Genomic DNA, 22317 nt, shown 5'->3' on the forward strand with positions numbered 1-22317 from the left:
TCATCTTACACATGTTCTTGGAAACGTCACCTGTAAAATAAGTCCCCCTATCATTTTTAACAATTCTAGGGATATAGTATCTGCATACAGGTTCCTGCAATTAAATCTTGTTATTAATAGCTACTGTTCTAAGTAATGCCTGTGCCACTGGGTTGGATAATATTCCGAGTAGTTGACCTTAGCCTGGCATGGCTGCCGTTTATCCTTAGCAACCTCGTGTCCTGTGAGTGGGAGATAAAGCACAACAGTTTAATATTATTTAAACATGACCTAAAATACAACAATAAATCATCCACATTTTACATTAGAACAGATACATTGGCAGGTTGAAAAGATTATAAACAGTCATATAAGGCCTGGGAGAAGATACTGGGGTTACCTATGAACCCATGGGAAACTCGTGTTCCTGTGTGGTGTTCTTCACTTTGCAGTACTTACTTATGTGTCCCACTTGGTGACAGTTAAAACATAATTTTGAACGGGGTGGATGAAAAGATTGTTGTGGGATTTGAGCAAGAGGGAAAGGTGGTGGGTATGGGTAAGGATAGGGAGGGTAAGGATATTGTGGGGGATATGAGTATGGGACCTGTGGTTGTGTATGATATGTGGGGTAAGGATGTGTTTGCTGTGGTGTAGGATTGGTGAGGACGTGTAACTGTTCAGGTGCAGGTGTGTGTGTGGGTGCAGGTGTGTCGGTTGGCTGTGATGTTATTGTCATTCCTTCCAGAGCTTAGATACTGACAGCCATTAGTTTTTCGCTCTGGGTCTCTCTCTTCTTTGTGATATTTTTATCATATTCTATGGCGGACTCTATGAGGTTATCTATTGTGAGTCCCCTCCAGCCAGGTTGTGAGGTCTGAACCCGAATCTTTAAGTCGTCTTTCAGACTGTCCATGAGTACCGTGACTATCATTCCCCTGTGGTGAGTGCTATCTTTAATATCTTCTTTCCCAGTGTACTGGGTGATAGCCTGCAGAGCCCGGTCGCAATAGTCTTCTGAAGTCTCACTCTCTTTCTGTTTGATTGTGAAGATTTTGTTCCAGTTAACTACTACTGGAAAATATACACCCAATTGAGTTACAATGCGGGAAATGTTACCTTGGTTTACTTGGTCTGTTAAGGGAACATCGCCATCCAATACACAGTCCGTGATAAATTTTGTCATGTCGGTATTGCGTGGTAGACAGGCCCTTAACACCACACGCCAATCTTTATTAGTGGGCTCATGAGAACTACCCAAATTTCTCAAAAATCTTTGACATTTGGCTAGTTCCTTTTTGGGATTGGGGAAATCATTTATGATGGAATTTAGTTCTGCCCTTGTCCATGGACAATGCATTACTACTTCCCTCGTGGGCACTACACCGTTTGCATCCACATTTCCATTCGGGACAGTTATTGTCCGAATGGGATGCAGACCGGCAGCAGGTTGCTGTCCTGGTTACCTGGCTGGGGGTTTAATCTGCTGCTGCTACGTATGGTATTAACAACTTCCTCAATGGGTGCAGAGTGTATTAACACTTCCCTTGCTGTTACTGATGGAGATGGCGGCACCACCCGTGATTGTGGTGATGCAGCATCTATCATTTGCACAGCATGGGAAATGGCAGACATTACAATAGGCTCATCATCTACATCATAAACATTTTGTTTATGGTTACTTAAGAGAGGGTACAAGTTGCTTGTTACATTTTTATGTTTTTTTTTGGTAACTGTACTTACACCTCCATCCACATAGGGCGGGGGAGGTGCGCGCGAACTGCTGGCAATACTATCCACAACGCTACCTTGCCGCACGTGCGCGTCATTTAGCGGCTCGCCCGTATTGCAATTCAGCGTCGCGGATGTATTTTCTGGCAATGCGCTCGCGACGCTAGTTTGCGACGTTTGCACATTTTTAAGCCAAGCATCCCCTTCATGCTGCCATAGTTTTAAACATTCAAAATACTTAATCTTTTTCTCTCGGGATCGCACCATACTGATGTGATCCTGGACATTGTCTAACACATTTTTATCAAAACTACCAATTCTGGGAAACGGTGTAACACTCTTCCTCGTCATATTAAACCATAAATCACAATACCTTATTGCATAAGTACCGTACTTAGTATGCATAATACGACGGGCTGATCCAATTGGAGCATCCATTAGCAGCACATCATTGCCTAACATCTCTACTGTTTGCGTGGCTCCCATTCTGAGACAACTCCTACACTTTTCAATACAGATTTAAACTGGTGAAAGGCAATCTAGATACTCTCACTTACCTACGGAAGAAATTTTAGATGCCCCCGCTGACCTAAGAAAGAAATTCTAGATGCCCCGGCTCACCTATGGAAGAAATTCTAGATGCCCCCGCTCACCTACGGAAGAAATTCTAGATGCCCCGCTCACCTATTATCTCTCAGCTCACAATCACACCTAGTGCGGCTCAACTACAATGCTCAAATATTATTGAACACTGCAGTCACACTGAGAGCCGGTCCCTAACAAAAATAACAAACCATACACCTGCTCTGTGTACTGAACGGTAAGCTGCTTACCGAGCAGCTACGCTAACCCTTGCACCTAGCCCTTAAGGATCATACGATAACCTTAACTTTCTTCAACAAGTATTCACTGTTACACACTTTTTTTCCTGCGCAGAAAAATACACGTTTAACCCAGATATTGGTAATAGAAAAAAAATGTAAACCTCAATGGCTTTGTTTAAACACGTGGCAGCACAACCGGAAGTACGTATACGCTATTGTGCGACCAGCCACATACACAATAATGCGACCACCCCACAACCGTATAATGGCTTTTAACTGCGTATGCAAAAGTGCGTCTTACTATGCTCAAACCTGCGACTTAGCCGCGTACTCAGTACTGCGACACCCCTTTAAACGTAAGGTTCTATAAACAGAGGAAAACAAACTTTTTCCTCTCTTGTCCCTGGATTCTAGTCAGTGCCCTTGATTCCCATGGAGATGGATAGCGACCTTTCAGCCAAAGCGGTTGCAGGCAAACCCTGCATGTGGCCACTCCACCCTTTGCTGAAATATCGATGACCGTATGTACAGTGTGAGCAGGTAAGTGACTTCACTAAGAGCCCCCAACTAACAATATTGGATCAGAACCTCTATATACCCCTGCCTGTACCTTCTAAAATCCTTCCTATAAACCTCTAAGGATGACGCTAATTTGCGTACGCAGTCACACCATAAATAAAGACTTAGACATAGAACCTGTGGTTCCAAAGCACAAGTGATATTCAGGTAAAAGTTCAGACAGTTACACACAATTGATCAAGACACAATTTAGGCGCAAAAGTAAATCATATAGACCACAAGTACAGTATACGTACGCAGGCGCTTCTGGACCCAGAGATAGGCTTCAGCAAGAGACCCCTCGTCATTCAGCATTCAGCACGAAGACTCCCAAATAGTGTCCGTGCACCCATACTTATACCCCCCCAGTATAAACAAGACAAAAGGTATGTCTGTTGCTGATGTCATTGGTTCTCAGAGGTGAAGCATCTGTTACAGTGCATCTAACAGGCTGGTTCAAACAGACTTTCCCTGCCTCTAACAGCTAGGGGTCTTCCTCCTCACGCCTTCGTCAGCATCCTAACAGTTGAATCTAAAATATACATTTTGGTTGCTTGTAGGTTCTGCGGTCCATAACTTGAGAATGCATGATGCGATCTCCTCACCGATAGCACCGGGAAACTGTGGAAAGAGTACGCATCAGAACAACTCCAAGAATGACGTGTTTATCTTGTATAATGCCTTAGTTAACAAATATATTTTATTTCTTAGCATTTAAACTAACTGAACCTTCTTGAATCATACACTTTAAAGCTTATTGAACCTTATGTATGACTGTGAAATGTGTGGGTATTCGGGGTTTGGTATAAAGACATATTAATGTGTGTATGAAGATGGGTGCATTTGATTCTAACATTTTAGCAGCGTGGCATGCTGGGCGAGGTAGTTCTACATATCCTATCAGCAAGCCCCCCCATCTTTCCTGTGTTCAAAGGAAAGATACCTCTTTTGTCCTCCTAGACTCTTGTGTGAAATGCAAATGTATTATCACCTCAAGCTGTGAAGTTTTTGGGATCATCCTGTCTAGAGTTCAGACAGATCCAATTGTGTATATCAATGCCTGGATTATACTACAATTGTCACAACTTTACTTTATCTGCATCCAGGCATTCCCAATTTGTATGTAAAACTACCCATTGTCTATTTCTATTTACTTTTACTCAGAGAGCTTGTTTTTTCCAGTTGCCCTTGGTCTTAGCTCCTGAGTTATAACTTGAAATGACGTTGGTCATAAAATGGCGTCTTGCAGATTCTTGTTTCTAAAATGGAGTCTAGCTGCCATTTGCAAGATGGCGTCGCGCACGCTTCAATTTTAAACTGATCTTGTCTCAGCTAATAATCCAGTTTTGACAGTGGTAACAGGGGAAGGTGCTTGAAAACGGGGAGTGGCGATCCGAACGCAGGCGTGCCAAAAGGTCAAAACGGGCGTTTTAAGGGTGTGCATAATTAACAAAGCAGCGTCATCGACCACGTCACTTGGTTGTTTCTTAGCCTGAACTGCTCGCATGATTGCGGTAGGTAAATCCAACCACAAGCACTGCGAGCAGTTCAGATGCCTTTCGATGTACTCGATTAATCAAATAAATAGTGGAGATGACGTAGGATGTGAGCGGCCAGGGGGCGTCTTTACAAAATAGCAAGCGCATATTTCGTTCGCTCGCTCAGACATAGAGGCGTCAACAGACCGCAAAGAGCGAGCGCTCAATTTAAATAGCCCGCCCCTTTTTCTGAGCGAGCGCAAATAGCGTCCGGCTCTGAATCAGGCCCACTGTGTATTACCTTTATAGAAAATTTGACACCTAATTAGCTAGCTCATTACACTCACTCCAGAGAGCATGGGTGACTTTTTCTGAGTCTCTGGCACCTACTTTGACTGCTCTGACCACTCAGACTGGTAATCAATAAATTGTACATGTTTCTGGTCCAGAAACCTGGACTTATGCTGCATACACATGTAATGATTTTGTTAGTGAACGATTTTTTTGAAGTGTAATGAACGATTTTTTGAACAATTTTTTTCAACGATGAACGAAAAATGTTCCTTCCCTTAATGAAAATCATTAAGTTGGTTAGTCAGAAATGGACGATGAACTACAAACGGGAACGCGCATGAACGATTATCGTTCATCATTATAACTCAGAAAGATTTTTTGAACGATGACGTCGTTATTGTTAAAAAAATCGTTACATGTGTATGCACCTTTTGGCTGTACATATTTGCTCTGCCACCTTCTTAGTGCTTTTAAAATACTCCATATCAGTTCACATTTGTTTGTTAAAGCTATCTAATTCAACATTTCCAAAGCCTCCATTAGGGAGCAAGCCAAGTACAGAGCACCTCTGTTATCATAAGTCTCTGCTTTTACTTCACCATGTTCTTATGCATCTTTGTTGTAAATAGTTTTCTTCTCACAGTAATTATTAACTCTCGTTTTGCTTTGTTCTCTACAATTGCCTCTTCATTAAGAACCAATTTCTGGCTGAACTGCAGAATCAGGCACTATAGAGTGTTACCCCAGGTTAATAATTATTTTTGACATGAGCAATTGGGATGGTGTCTCAACTTCTATGTTTAATCCACTCAGCCTGAGTCTGCAATGAGTGAAGGGATATTCATTCCTCTGGAAAGCACTCTATTAGAGTGTTAGTTACTTTGCAACACAGGGCCTAATTCAGACCCAGTCGCAAGCGCTGAGCGCTCGCAACCGGGTCGATGGTGGCCCACAGCGCATGTGCACGACGGAGCCGGCTCCGTCGTGCACATGCACGAGATCCGGATAGCGACAGGCAATCCGTCACTCCGGGTCTCGAACCAAAGGGGGAGAGCTGTCGATGTTGAGTGACAGCTCGCCCCCTTTGGTGGGCGGGACAGGGGATTGACTGCTGAAATGGAGGCGTTCCCATGAGAACGCCTGCTGTTTCGGGGCGGCCCCACTGACATCACGAGTACTAATAGCCTATTGCAGGAGATTTCACAGCGTCATTATGAATACATACCGTAGGGCAAAATTTACTAAGCAACGGGTTCTAAACCCCGTCGGTTTGGTGGCGGGTTTTTAAATGACAGCCGTGTTCTATTCTGTTCTAAAATTTGTTTTGACGGCGGTTTTGGTCTTAGTAAATCTGCGGATAGCAAAACTGCTGCCTAACCTCCGGGGTTTAGAACCCGTCAATTAGTACATTTTGCCCATAGTCCCCTTAGTTTCACAATCTCTTTTTTGTCAGACACTTTTAAAATCTGTTTTCCATGTGACATTTTAAGGAAGACCATTCACTCTGTAACGTTTCAATAGTTTATTGCTGCACTGTTTGCTTTAAACTGCACATTTATTTTTCAAAAGTTTGATTTTGCTTCAAATACTATACATGTGTTTCATCTGAACAAACTCTTACATTAACACAGAGGCACTGATTCAGACCCGCTCGCTAGCAAGCGGCCGCTCGTTGCAGACGATGTTCGCTAATGTACGCATGCGTGTAGTTCGCAGTGCGTGTGCGCAAACTAGTACGAGCGATCGGATTTTTCTCGCTTGCCCTGCAAAGACAGCCCAGTGGAATGAGTGACAGGAGAGGCTGTTTGTGGGTGGTAACAGGGGCAGGGCAGTAGTAACGGGGAAGTGGAGTTGCAGGCGCAGGCGTGCCAGAGTGTTTTCACGCCATTTCTTGGGCATACATAATTAACAGGCAGCATCATAGTACACGTCACCTGGTTGAATTATACACTGAAGTGCTCACAGTGCTTGCGGTAGGGTACAGCCAACCGCAAGCGCTGTGGTCAGATCCGATAGAACTTGATGTACCGATGTCTGTATATACTTCCTGGAGATGACGTACGCTAGTGGGCGGCTAAAGACAGGCTGGTGGGTGTCTATAAACACAAAGTGATCGCTCGCCAAGACATAGTGGGCGTGGTTATACCTTGCCGAGCGAGCGGCTACCTTGACCTCACTTTGCAAAATGTAAATACGCTGGGAGCGAGCGGCCGCAACTAGCGAGTGGGTCTGAATGAGGTCCAGAGTCCACGCAAGGCAGACCAATCACCACAGTTTTGCACTGACCACAAATATTTTTAGATTTCTTTTAGTTTTGTACTTTAAATGTCTATTTCAAACATCACTTTGTTAATCAGCATTGAAAGGGATCATACTACATCATCGCACGTGTTCTGAGGAAGCAGACACTAACCAGCATGTGTCACTGTAACTTATTTATTTACTGCTGTTCTGTTGTACATATTCTGATGATTTGATTGACTACATGTCCTTCTATACTCGGCCCACTCTAGAACTGGTGTAAGTGAAATGTTGGTAAATGGAGTGTTAAGGAACTATGGGCCTGATTCAGACCCAGTCGCAATGCCGATATTTACGCAGATCGGGAAATTGTTTTCCAGTGCGCATGCGTATAAGTCACAGTGCGCACACAACGCGATTGCCTTGTGATGACGTTTGCACATAGGATCCTCTCGCAAACCGAGTGACAGGTAGTCAGCGTTTGGGGGTGGTCAAAAAACACAGGCGTATCTGACGGTTTGAATGTTGATTCATGGGCGTATATAATTTAGCCATTATGATTGCAATAGCAAAATGAAACCTCTCAGCGTGCGAGAAGAGCTTGTGGCTGGTTAGAACCGCCGCAGGGCAAGATGGCTGCTCGATGTGACTGATATTTACGCATGTAAGCAATATCGTATGCAGATGAGAAGGCAGCAGTGGGTGTCCCAATGCTCGTGTGATCTTTGCAGTCATTAGCATATTTTCACAGCTGCTTTGCATACAAAATCACAGCTGCGAACACATTACCATCCTTCTCTGAATGAGACCCTATATTTACTACACATCTTTCTTTGACACCCCGATTATTACCTGTTGCTACAATCCACAATAGCATGGAGAACTAGAGCTAATGCAACTGTGTCAGGGACAATTTACCATATATTTAATGGATATCTTATTTAAATTCAAGATATTTGCAATGGAAAAGAACATCACTTATTTTAAGTATCTCCAAGTCTGAGAAACTGCTGTAACTCATAGGTTTGTGAATTTATTGTATGCAATAACTTGTATTTAAGAATTCACAGCACTTTAATCTGTTTAATGTGTGTTCTCTGCCCTAGGGAAAATAATTTCATAAAGGATTTTCCACAACTGGCAGATGGACTACTTGTTATCCCACTGTCTGTGGAGGAACAGTGCAGAGGAGTGCTATCTGAGCCACGACCTGACATACTACTGCTTACAGGTAAGATCTGAGCCACAACCTGACATACTACTGCTTACAGGTCAGATCTGAGCCACGACCTGACATACTACAAGTTACAGGTAAGATCTGAGCAACAACCTGACATACTACTGCTTACAGGTAAGATCTGAGCCACGACCTGACATACTACAAGTTACAGGTAAGATCTGAGCCACAACCTGACATACTACTGCTTACAGGTCAGATCTGAGCCACGACCTGACATACTACAAGTTACAGGTAAGATCTGAGCCACGACCTGACATACTACTGCTTACAGTTAAGATCTGAGCCACGACCTGACATACTACTGCTTACAGGTCAGATCTGAGCCACGACCTGACATACTACTGCTTACAGGTAAGATCTGAGCCACGACCTGACATACTACTGCTTACAGGTAAGATCTGAGCCACGACCTGACATACTACTGCTTACAGGTAAGATCTGAGCCACGACCTGACATACTACTGCTTACAGGTAAGATCTGGGCCACGACCAGACATACTACTGCTTACAGGTAAGATCTGAGCCACGACCTGACATACTACTGCTTACAGATAAGAGTGTATTGATAGCTGCTGTATAATGGGCCTTTTGTTCCTTACAGGTTCTCCTCCTAGCTCTTGAGAACAGATAACAAAACAAATTTGTTTTCACAGTAGCCTACAGAGGTTACAGGGGTTTAGCCTTTGAAAAATGAAATTGTGATTTACAACATGCAGAATTACTTAGTGGGTTGGGTATGAAATCCTGGCGGCTGAAAAGCCAACGCCAGAAGCCCAAAATACAGGAATCCCGACAGGTCAGGTAAGTATACTAGTCCTACCCTTCTCCTCCCCCCCCTAACCCTAACCCTCCCTTATGGATGCCTAACCCTAAAACTCCTGGGGTGGTGCCTAACCCTAAGTCCCCCCAGGGGTGCCTAATCCCCCCTTCCCACACACTAAACCTAACCCTCCCAGGGGGTGTCTAATCCTAACCTGTCCCCGGTGGTGACTAACCCTAACCCCCTTTCCCCTAGCCTAACCCTCCCCCCCGCGGCTAACGCTAACCCTGTCCCCGCTTACCTTTGTTCAGGAAGCTGTCTGTCAGGATTACGTCGTCAGGTTAAAGATAGGCATCGGTATTGCCTATCTTTAGCACTAAGTTAGGATTTTGGCGCCGGGATTCCGTCAGACGGCTTCCCGTGTGTTGGTAGTCTAACTACATCCCTAATTCATTTATATTGTACATTTCAGTAACATTGGTCCTGATTCAGAGCTGCATGTTATTCGCAAAATGATGCTAATGGCGCAATGTAGATACAATTTCATTATCCATTCTTATAATGACTTTGTTAAAATAAAATATATTTTCTGTGTAAATACACACAGTACACAGGAAAAAAAAGACTTTGCCCTCCAGCACACTGCAGCAAAATCAACAAAAAATACTTAAAGCCTACATGATAATAGAGATTCAGAGGTATCAGTTACATATATTTGCAAATATATGAATAAGCGCCAGGCCATCGTCAAGGCTCCTCTATACTGGCGTCCCTAACAGGGCCGCCATCAGGGGGGGACTGCTGGGCCTCCCGTCCCAGGCCCGGAGAGAGAGGGGGCCCGGGTGGCACTGGCAACGGCAAGGAAGCATACATAGGCATTTGCACTACTATGGAGGATCGCGGAACGGCAGCCAATCAGGAGAAGTCGCTCCTGATTGGCTCGCGGCTAGCTGAATACTATTGAGCTGCTATGGAACTGGCTGGGAGCCAATCACAACTCGCATAACGGCAGCCAATCAGGAGCAACTTTTCCTGATTGGCTTGCTGTTCCACGAGCAGTGATTGGCTCGCGGCCAGCTCAATAGTATTCAGCTGGCCGCGAGCCAATCACAGCTCGCAGAAAAGCAGCCAATCAGAAGCAGCTGCTCCTGATTGGCTGCCGTTACGCGAGCTGTGATTGGCTCCCGGCCGGTTCCATAGTTCTAATGAAGCAACGCAGATGCTCTTTGCCTCTGCCTGCCGCCCGGTGCATTACTAGCCGCTGCCACCCTGGCCCCTACTCAGGTACTTTTATATTCCTGTTGACCCTGTCTTGTGCCCCCACTCAAGTACAGCCATCCTTCTCTAAGCCCCCTCCTTCCCAGCCATCCTTTCTTCCCTGCCCACCCCCCCCAGTGCAGCCAGCCTTCATTCCCTGCCTACCCACCCAGTGCAGCCAGCCTTCCTTCCATCCCCCCAGTGCAGCCAGCCTTCCTTCGATGCCCACCCCCCAGACTAGCCAGCATTTCTTACCTGCCTACCCCCCAGTCCAGCAAGCCATCCTTCCCTGCCTACCACCCCAGTCCAGCAAGCCATCCCTCCCTGCCTACCACCCCAGTCCAGCAAGCCATCCTTCCCTGCCTACCCCCCAGTGCAGCCAGCCTTCCTTCCCTGCCCACCCCCCAGTCCAGCCAGCATTTCTTCCCTGCCCTTTGCCACCCCAATCCACTCTTCCCAGCCAAGTGCCCCCGCTTTTTTAGCCTTCCCTGCCCTGTGCCCCCTCATTAATATCCAGTGTTCACTACCCTGTGCCCACCTCCACCATGTCTAGCCATCCCTGAATAACACACCAATTGATGGACCACCCCCGAAGTAGCTCCACCCACATTATACACAACTCCACCCAAATCTGCCCTATACCCCGGGGGCCCTGCCTATTTTGTCAGAACCGGGCCCCAAAATTTCTGATGGCAGCCCTGGTCCCTAACATTAAGGGGTTCACATCCGAGAAACAAGGTACCCCAAAAAAATCCAGCCAAGGACCATCCCCAGGGCATCACACGAAAAGGGGAAAAAAAGTGATAGTGAAGTGTAAAGGATAGATGTGTAAATATAAATCAATAAGTGTTAATGAAATGTGAAAGAATTAAAATGACATAAATAATAAACAAACAATTAGAAAAGTGATAAAAAATATCTATGTGAATTAAGTGGTGATGCCCTGAAAAAGGTCCAGCCAGAACAACTCCGGGGGCCCAACTCCCAAATGCTCACCCCAAAATAATTATTGCTACATAATAGTAGCACCCACTCTGGGTCATATAATTACAAATTGGTGTACTGCATGATAACAGCGCATGTATAAGCTAAGAGCTGACTCACCTTGGAGGTACCCCAGAAACCTCCACATGGCACTATAAGGACCAGCAAATCTTCCCAATGCTGGCTCCCTTCATGCCTCTCAAGACTGCAAACAAAAAGTATGGTGGTCGCTCATATCAACTTAATGACATAGCACAGGTGCTTGTAAAGGGTGGGGTTTACACTAAACACAGAAAAAAAAGAGATTTGCCCCCCAGCACACTGCAGCAAAATCAACAAAAAATACTTAAATCCTACATGATAATAGAGATTCAGAGGTTTTAGTTACATACATTTGCAAATATATGAATAAGCACCAGGCCATCGTCAAGGCTCCTCTATACTGGCATCCCTAACATTAAGGGGTTCACGTCCGAGAAGCAATATTAGTTAGCTACAATTCACAAATATTAGGCTGTACATTTGTAGTTCTTGTATGTTTGCTTATTTGAAGAAAAAAAACTCTATAAAACTAATTAAATAACATGCTGGCTTTCCCCACAATAAGTTGCATATATAGAAAAATTAAACAATTAAATGTACTAATATGAAAAAAAATGGGGCAATCTTATAACCTTTATTTCAGCCAATTAGAGGGTAAAGTGGTTAGGTTTACTCGGTTATGTTTCAGATCTAAAACAGCATCACATTTGCTATCCTGCTCTCATGTGTTTTAGATAGCCAATAAGATAAATCCAAACCAATTTGAACTTGCCCTAATTCAGCAAAACCGAACCGCTCATCTGTAATTGTTTTTTATATGCATCTTCTGGTGTTTTTTAGTGTTCCTTGAATCACAGAATATTTGTTTTGCTGGGACTGGCAAATATACAAATGCTACACCATACACATTTGTAAAATCATCTTAATTAGATCCATTCTGTTGCTTTTCTTCTTCCATAACATACTTGGGCCAGTACTACTTTGAGGTTGTCAGTCAGTTTAAATGTTACATCAGGTTAAGCTGATAGTACATTACTTAGAACTAGTTCAAACTTAAGAGCTCAACTATATATTTTTTTAAATTATTTTAATAAATTTCTCATGACTGTCTGTATTTAATATTGAATGGTTTTATCCAAAGAGAATGTTTCTACATACATTCTTAGTTTTAGAAATGGCATCTTGTCTAGAATTCTCTTACTGTACAATCAGATTTGTTCCTCACAGGCCATATTCTACATACAATTATGTATAATTATACAACATTTTGAGAATATGTTTCTTTCACACTTATTTAGATGATCACTTTTGAAATGGTGGAAACTGTTGGTATTGACTTCTTTAATAAAATTCTTTGAAATAATTTGAGTGTTTTTAATTTTAGATATAAAATCCAGATATTCCACATTAACCTTTTTGAAAATTAATAGTGACCTTCAAATTAGTATCATTCACCTAAAGATAAAACAATCTTCATTACCATTCCAAATAATTGAAATATCATCAATATATTGGTAATAAAGTACAATCTGCTGAGTAAAATAGTTTTCCTGGTAAACAAACTGGCTCTCACAATGATTCATAAAACAAGATTAGAAAAACTAAGTGCAAAATAGTTCCCATAGCAGTGCCACATTTATGGAGGTAAAACTCAGCTACATACTTAACATAATTATGACTTAATATATATCTCATTATGGGGGAGGTTTAATAAAGCTTGAAGAGAGAAAAAAATTGTGAGCAACCAATCAGCTCCTAACTGTCATTTTTCAAACATAGCCTGTAAAATGACAGGAGCTGATTGGCCAGTGCTTTATTTCTCACATTTTTATCTCTATCCAAGCTTTATTAAATCTCCTCCTAGATCACACACAAATTCTGTATGTTTATCCTCCATAGTCAGATTGCATTTAGAAAGAATATACATACCTCTATACCATGTTCGTGTATTGTAGATGTTTTAAAAACCTCTATAATAGCCCAATGAAATCCTTCTTGCCACTTGATCTTACAAATGTTCTTAAGCATAGCTCTGGTGTCATATGATAAGATTACAATCCAGGCACATTTTTTTAATAAAAACACTCAGATATTCAGATACATGAGAGAGAAGGGATTTTTTTTGCCTGAGATCATTGGCCATTGTTGGATAGACTACTGCACTTTGGGCAAAAACTACAATATAGAAATAAAAGGAATGATGTTGAAACATAGATTCAATTTCATCTTTGTAAATAATATTATGTTTAAAGCCTCTTTCTAAAAGGAACCTAACATCAATTAGAGACTCTGCTACTCGGTCTTTAATAAGTTTTTTTGTTATATGATACAGTAACTCATTACTTATAAGTCCCTGGGCTTCAGAAATTTAGTATACTGTATACATTGCTACTGTATCTCCACCATTACCCACTTGTTTGACGTTGAGCACAATATTTTCATTCTCTTCCTTTTGGGACTCCTTTGTCGTGACGGGTGAACCTGTTCATAGTTTTATAGTTTTTTTTAGTAGATTTCAAATTACATAAATCTTTCTTGACTAGTTCATTAACAAATATGTACAAAGCTTCTTTTTAACAATAAGAGTAGACGTTTGATTTGGGTTTCAGTCTGGATTCACATAGCATTTCTTAATTTTTTTCAAAGCTTGATATTAAGTCCTCATATTTTTTCAATAAAATAATGTTTAAGTGTGAACCTTCTAACACTTAATACCGCCATCTCTTGTCTAGTGAGCATTTGTTGTGAAAGACTGAAACTCCTAATCTGTGTTATTGTGTACATTTAGTTGGATACATTTGTGGGGTTTGCTTTGGTCACCCCCTGACCCCCTATGTCCATCTTTACCTGGTTCATTTTAGAGATTTAATACAATGCGGTGTGAACTACGATGTGACCTATCTCAAGAATCATTTTTGTTTTTCTCTAAAGTTCTAGATATTCTTAAAGATGCAAATCTGTCTCTAAGTGATATGTACAAAATATGTGAATTGGCCTGGTTTTTAATATTGGAACACTTAATGGTGTTTTCATCCATTCATTACCAACATTCTTCCACCTAGGGTGACTCTATTACAGGGGTGGGCATTAAGTGGCCCTCCAGCTGCTATGGAACTACACATCCCAGCATGCCCTATCACAATTTTGATATCAGGGCATGTAGAAACTGTGGCAGGGGATGCTAGGATGTGTAGTTCAACAGCACCTGGAGGGCTGCTAAATGCTCACTCCCGCTCTATAGGGTACTATGGTTTCAATTCTGAATCTATTCTAAACTTATGCTGTTAGGTAATCTTCTTTATGCCTAAGAAACTTTCTTTCTTTAGTCTGCATACTGTCAGTCTCTAGTCTCAAGTTTATTTTTGTTTACTAAGACACCCACATTCTATATTAAAGGTTTCTTTAGCTCAAAAATGATCAGCCTTATTAAGTTATGTGAACATTCATAGAGGATTCTCTCATTCCTTCAGACACTGTGGATCCTTAATAAACTCTTGGGATTGTGTAGATGATTTTACACTGTATTATTGTACAACCATGCCTTCATGTCTTTCATAAGTGCTTTTTGGCATTATCCAAAATAATCATACTATTTCCAAGCATTAAGTATGTATTTTCTCTCTATCCAAACACTTGTGATGTTGTAAAGTGTTCAACTTTGTTCAGACATAAGGAAGAAATGTCAAATTATGAAGCAAAGTATGTTAGCAATGCTTGCTGTAACATCACTGGCAATGTCTCTGTAAATGAATTCACAGGGACAGTGCACGTACAGAGCATTTCTGTTTATAGACTGGTTTTAAGGATAGTCTCACAAGCTCCGGCTTTTAACTACGTATACCCACAACTGTCCCGATTTAGGTTAGCTGAGTGTCAAGGGACTCTGATCACCTTGCATTAGGAAAGTAGACCAGTGATCTGTGACACTTCACTAACTTTCAAAACATTTAACTGATTTAATTACATTAGATAAGAAAAAAGGTAAAAAGAAATGTCTTTTTTGTTGGTGCACTGTAAATTTTATATTAAAATATAAACTTTATTTATTACTATTAAAGGTTTCTAATGCCTCACCAGTGAAATATATATGTAACAATTGTTATTAATCTAATTATTGAAGCAACCGTGTCAAGTGAAATATAAAACAAAAAATATATTCAAAATAAGAACAAATAAATATTAAAAAAACACTGATTCACTATATCGACTGACTACCATATAACTCTTTTTAGTGAAATACACTCGTAATGCTTATTCACATTATGATGATTTAATGCATCCACGTTAATTGTAATTTAATTTTCATATTCAACCCTCCTAAGTTAGCAATTGTGTTAACAATAATTTACAGTGATATACTGATATTGGAGCTTTTTAGAGGAGGAGTTAATTTAATCACATATACTCAGTATAATAAGTAGAGGCTATTTATACCTATAATATTATTCATAGAGCAGCATCACATAGTGAATCAGTGTGTTTTTAATATTTATTTGTTCTTATTTTGAATATACTTTTTGTTTTATATTTCGCTTGACAAGGTTGCATCAATAATTAGAATAATAACAATTGTTACATATGTATTTCACTGGTGAGGCATTAGAAACTTTAATACTAATAAATAAAGGTTATATTTTAATATAAAATTTACATTGCGCCAACAAAAAATAAAATTTCTTTCTCCTTTTTTCTTGTGTTTAATCATTGTCTCCTGGCAGCACCCCCACTTAAAGTAGTGCATAAGCTCATTATATAGAAATGGTGTTTAATTTGATGGAAATATAAATTTATATTTATCTAGTGCAGAAGCTCCCTTTCCCCTTATTGTTTAATTAATTACATTAGACTAAAGCCAGTATTGTGGTGGATTACTTTATAACATGATATTTGCAACATCAGTGGTATTGGACTATGCACTATTAACTAAGGAACATTGGGGCTAATTCAGCAGTGCACGCAAGTGCACTGCTGAATGCAGATTCCCGATTATCGTCAATCTGTTATGCGCAGTATCTATTCTGCGAGTGTGCAGAATGGGTCCTGCTAACACGCACGCTAGCCCTTGAATGCCTCTACCTGACTGACAGGCAGAGGCATTTAAGGGGCAACGCGGGGGTAGGGGTGGCTGTCGTTCTCGGAAACGGGGCGTATCCTCCACATTTTCCAGGAGTGGCTAGCCCAGAGACTGCATGGACGTACACAGTCTGCTGGGCTTGCAAGCTGGTCAGTCTGAGCAAACTGAGGCTTATACAATTGGCCGGCCACCCAGCGCCATCCTCCATTGTGACCATCGATGGTCGCAAAGGTGATCCCAGCACTGCGACCTCTGTGAGGTGCCTATATGGTATACCATACATTTATGTTCATTTTTTTATGGATTTTTTTTGTAATAATGTGTGTATTTACTTATATTTTCAAAATACTTCTACTATCACAACATCCACATTTCTGCTTGAGGTGGTGAAGATACACCATAGATTTATGTTTATCTGACAATAATTAAATACCAACCATTTTAGTACTGTAGTTAGCCCTTCTAAAACATGAATGAACTCAACATTAAATTAATATCATTCACATTTAATAAATAGGCATATTTCCTTCAACCCAGCCCCTATAACAATGTCCTCCCTCACATAACATGAATAACCTCCTCCAGGCCCAACATAATATTAGTACACACAAAGCAAACCACACTTTATACTACTTCTTTGCAAGACACTCGCTAATTCTTTAGTGCTTTGCACAGCCATGTGCGCAGAACGTAGAACAGGACAGTCATGAGATGAAAAAGGAAGGGAAGCAGAGGGGAAGGAATGTGCACACGTCATGGGTGACAGGCCCTAAGGGAGGAGTCAACCACCAGGAAACATTGACATGGCAAGTCCCCTTTAGGATGACTTCGATAATCCTGGGATTCCCAGATCAGGGCCTAAGTGGGTTTGTGTATTAAATGTGAAATAAATGGTGTGCAAAATATAGAATCACCAACAGTAGACTCAAGAGGTGACACTAGCCTCAACGTCTTCCTGCAAATAGATTATGGGCGGTGGACAATTCCCTAGAAAGGGGCTTAATTCACATTCTGGGCATACCAAGGCCCTGGACTGGTGTACTACTATTTGGCTGCTGCATGACAAATGCAACCATTTATCCCAGGAGATGGCACCCTTATCCTGATTTTGCCACAGCGCGAAAGGGCTAATTGAATTGACCTGATGATTTATTCAAATATATTTTTTTAGCTTATTAACAAACATTCAGTATAGATGTCTAAAAGTAGCTAAAATGCCATTGGACATATGCTGTCTTTGCAAGATTGTTGCTCTGTTGGTGGCCTTGAAAAAGGTAATGTTTGACCGAAACATCAACATACTGTATATGGGCATTAAACCCACTTTTGCCTGCTGAATGCTCTGGTGAGTGCCCCTTTATCTACATATTGACTATATATATCTTTACTGAAAAACTGGGTACGTTTTTTTGTATTTTGAGTGAGGAAAATTATATTAAATATATACTGAAGGCTAGATTGTAAAAGATGTAGCTTTTTATATTAGTTATGGTTTTACGCTATAAATATAATTGAGGTGGTAACTGAAGTATAAGAATTTTGGGTGATATAGACAACATGTTGCTGTTTTTAAACATGTCCAATTTTCTGTACACAAATGATAGAAGCAATGAGTTAGGAAAAATAAATAGCATTTGCCTAAGGTAAAACATTCTCATGGACTTTATAACAAATGGAACAAATTATTATGACAAGTCAAAAACAGGCACTTAAAATCAGAAACACCAACCTTTTCTATTACTTTCAGAAGTTGCAGGTACAAAAAAACAGTATGTTCTTTCTGGTTGCATAGTTTAGATACAAACCTTTAAATAAGAATTAAAACATACAGTATGTTGTTTTCCGTGCCATTACAAAAAGGTATATTATGCAACAGACTAAGGACCTCATTCAGAGCCGCTCGCAAAATGCAAGCACTCGCTCTGAATGAGGGCGGCCGCTTCTATATTCAGAGCCGGCCTCCTGGCCGCTCGCTAGGCTGTGGGTGACCACCCACAGCTTTAGCGAGCGGCCAGATTGATGGTAGCGATGGTCAAGACCATCGCGACCATCGGGACTTGCGATGAGACCCTTGTGGTAGGGTCTCGTCTACTGCAAGCCCCAGTGAGCTTTCGGCTCTATTAGAGCCGGAAGCTCACCACTGACATCACGAGTGATGTCAGTGGGGCCGCCCCCAAATGGCAGGTGTTCTGTCGGGAACGCCTCCGTTTGTGTAACCACCCCCCCGCCCCGCCTACAAAACGCTTTTGTAGTGAGTCCCGGAGCGAGAGAATTTCTCTCTCGCTCCGGGTCTTGTGCACGCTCAGTGCGGCTGCTACGCGTGCGCAGGGCTTCAACATCGACCCGCTTGCGAGCGCATAGGCGCTTGTGAGCAGGCCTGAATGAGACCCTAATTGTACAGACTGAACATACATCCAGTAATTTCCACCGCATGTATCTTACCCACAGTTCCTAGTTACAAGCTAACTATGAGCTTGTTAAAACTCCCATAGGTTATACTTGCCTACTCTCCTTGATCGTGCGGGAGGCTCCTGAAAATTGACTGGCGCTCCCAAACGCCCGCACTTCACAATAACCGGTAATCATGGCATTGCATTGCAGGGGGGGCAGTGCCACAATAACATGATCGTGCCATCACACCCCCCACCGAGTGCCGCCCACTCCCCCGCCACACTCCCTTTCAAATGATTGCCACTGCCACTTTAATACATCGGACAGACTCTCCATAATCTCCCCGATGTCTGCTGCAAGTCACAGGCTAGTACATTTTCCCCATCAAGTTCTCAATTAATCTTTACTTTTATCAAAAACAATATTTGAAATCAAAACACACCTAGATAGTTGTATAAGTTCTTGACGTTCAGCCGGTATCTCAGATATTTTTCATTGTCATTACCATTTCTGTTTATAATATTTTAATACCCTTTCTGCACTCTTCTTAGGTGAAGTAAGATTTAACGAAGCCATGGGATATCCCGTAGTCCAGCAGTGGAGAGTACGCAGCAACCTCTATAAAGTGAAGCTCAATTCCATCTCACTGGCCACAGGTTCGTTCTCTTGAGGATTATTTTTCACAGGTGTTTTGCAGGAATGAACTTCGAAAACATTTTATAATAGTATTTACAAGATGTTCTAAATATTTGTATTCTTACATGAACTATTCTGTGAAAAAAGGCCCATCACAGCATGCTTAGTTATAATATTATTTTGGAAGCAGCGGATTCTAGTATGGCGAGTCTACTGTCACCCCCTACTAATTAAGACAATGCTCTTCAGACCAATCACCAGCTGTGGCTGGCTGTGTCCAAAACACCCCTGTAGAAGGGAGCGTACTATTATTTCTATTGACTGATCAGTGGAAAGTCATTATGCAATGCTGAATATAATTTCATAGGGAAAACAATTCATATTAATATCTTTTATAGGATTTGCCAATGTGCTGAAGATCATAAGTCCTCACAGTAGTCGAGAAGAGTTACAGCGCATATTACAGATCTATGGCTCTCATTACATTTCCGAGGCTCTTTATGGTTCCGAGCTCACCTGCACCATCCGATTCCCAAGCAAGAAAGTCCAGCAACAACTCTGGCTTCAGTACCAAAAAGGTAAGATATATTTTCTACAGCCTATAAGACACAAATGAAAAAAAAAATATTTAGCAGAAAGAGGAAACCTTCTATATGTCATACAATACCATCTTAAACCTATGCCAGTATTGTATAATAGTTTGGAAAGAATAGTAGATAAGCATAAAATGTTAAGTGTGGCAGAAGTATAGCAGAGGTACAGTGACTTTTTGCAATAAACCTTTCAAAGAGGACAAGTTAAGAAGTTGTCCATAGCAACCAGTCCGATTACACCTATCATTTTATAGCTTGTACTAGATAAATGATAGCTTGAAGCTGATTGGTTGCTATGGGTAACTTCTCCGCTTGTTTGATACATCAACCACAAACTGCAGGTACTTCTTGTGTAACGAACTCTGGCAGCCAATGACATGCATTGTAAATACTGTATATCAAATGTGTATGTATGAGTGGGTTTATTCTGTGCCAGCATATTTTGGTGTACATACATGCCAAAACTTCAAGGCCTGGCTCTGCTCTAGAGATAAGTTCTGCAGTGAGCCATATTCTGTGCTGGGAACATGGGAGCTCATTCAGACCCGCTCGCTAGATGCTTTCACTCACTCCCAGCGTATGCAAATCTAACACACGCCCAGCGAGGCAGGCGATCATACGGCAAGGCATTAGCATGCCCACTATGTCTTGGTGTGCGATCACTTTGTGTATGCAGACGCCCATCAGCCTGTCTTAAGACACCCACTCGCGCACGTCATCTCCTGGAAGTGCATGAAAACATTGGTACATCGAGCACCATCGGATGTGCTCGCAGCGCTTGAGGTTGACTATACCTTGCCGCAAGCACTGCGTTCACTTCAGTGTGAAATACAACCAGGAGATGTGTGCTATGACGCTGCCTGTTAATTATGCACGCCTCTGAAACAGCGTTGAAACTTCCACTCCCCCATTTCTAGTGGCCTGCCCTTGTTACCATCCACAAACGGCCTCTCCCGTCACTCATTCAACTGGGCTGTCTATGCTGGGCGGGCGAGCGCTTCCCGATCTTTCGCAGTGGTCCGTGCATGTGCATTGCGATACATATGCATGCGCAGATTTCAAATATCGGCCAGCTACGAGCGATCGCATCCTAGCGAGCAGGTCTCAAACAGCTCCATGGTTTGATACCTAAGTAGACACAGACACTCTCTCATTAGAAGAGACTCATACTTCCCTTCCACACAGGGGCGTATCTATGCTTTGGCCAGGATGGCACTTGCCAGGGGAGCAGGCCGCAAGGGGGCGCCACCCGGCAGTGCAACCATAGCAGTACATGTGCTCCACTGTGGACAGGTATGTTGTGCTGGCCACCCGCTGCAAAGGATAGTAGGTAGGGTAGCCGCACAGACCGGACGCTGCTGCAATTTCTGTTTGCCGTGTGCCTGCTGCAATGTATATCAGCAACGCACCCGGCTGTCCTGACTGCTGTGAGGGTTGTGTATAGATCCCCTTCAGTAAGTACATGTATGGAAGGGGATCTATCCACAACCCTGCTGTGAGCATGTGAGCTCTGCCTCCCCCTGCTCCCGCGTGGTGCACTGTCTCTCCAGTCTCTCTAGTGACTCAACAAGGGATCGAGGAGCTGTTCGGTGCAGCAGTTCCTCTCAGGGGGGGGGACTGAAAGGTTAACAGGTCAGGTCAGTCTCTTTTTAGTGTTGGCCGGGTAGGGGGTGGGGTGGGTGGATGTGTTTGTTTGTTAGAAGGTCAGTTTCCTGTTAGTGTGTGTGTGTGTAAGTATGTTGTGTGTGTATGTTATGTGTGTATGTATGCTGGGTGTGTGTTTCTTAGTATGCCATGTGTGTATGTATGCTGTGTATATATATATATATATATATATATATATATATATATATATATATATATATATACACACACACATTATATATATATATATATATAACACAACACAGGACCGGCACTCATCAAAAATATAGGCAGCTTTGCCGGGTCCCCCCACAAAAATAGTAAAATACAGACCAGGAGGTGCGGCACTCACGGACCCATACGAAGAAACACGACGGTGAGCCAGATAATAACGTTTCAGTTCTTTATGTAACTGTCTTCAGAAAAGTACAAAACAAACAAACAGCATACCTTAAGTAGCCCATCACCAATCACCAAGTGTCCAATCCGCGCCGCATGTTCAGCTTCCTCATTCCCGCTGAATCGCCGGCGCTGACGATGACGTCACCACTCTCGTCGCACACCACGTGACACCCACACCAAGCGTTGCTA

The 22317-nt window shown here is 42.2% G+C and overlaps 1 protein-coding gene across 2 annotated transcripts in view; it reads left to right on the plus strand.

Moving 5' to 3' along the window:
* The window catches only part of ASTN2 (astrotactin 2), a 567587-nt gene that overhangs the window by 335620 nt on the left and 209650 nt on the right, over nt 1-22317 (plus strand). The window contains exons 13-15 of one of the 2 annotated variants that reach the window (XM_088467057.1): nt 8212-8336; nt 19405-19509; nt 19888-20067. In XM_088467057.1, the coding sequence (XP_088323183.1) occupies nt 8212-8336; nt 19405-19509; nt 19888-20067 (410 nt within the window). Of the gene's footprint in view, nt 1-8211; nt 8337-8788; nt 8817-19404; nt 19510-19887; nt 20068-22317 lie in introns of those variants that run through there. The other variant, XM_088467065.1, reaches the window with a different exon arrangement.

Source organism: Taudactylus pleione, unplaced genomic scaffold, assembly GCF_031769625.1.
Source record: "Taudactylus pleione unplaced genomic scaffold, aTauple2 ptg000009l, whole genome shotgun sequence".
NCBI lineage: Eukaryota > Metazoa > Chordata > Amphibia > Anura > Myobatrachidae > Taudactylus > Taudactylus pleione.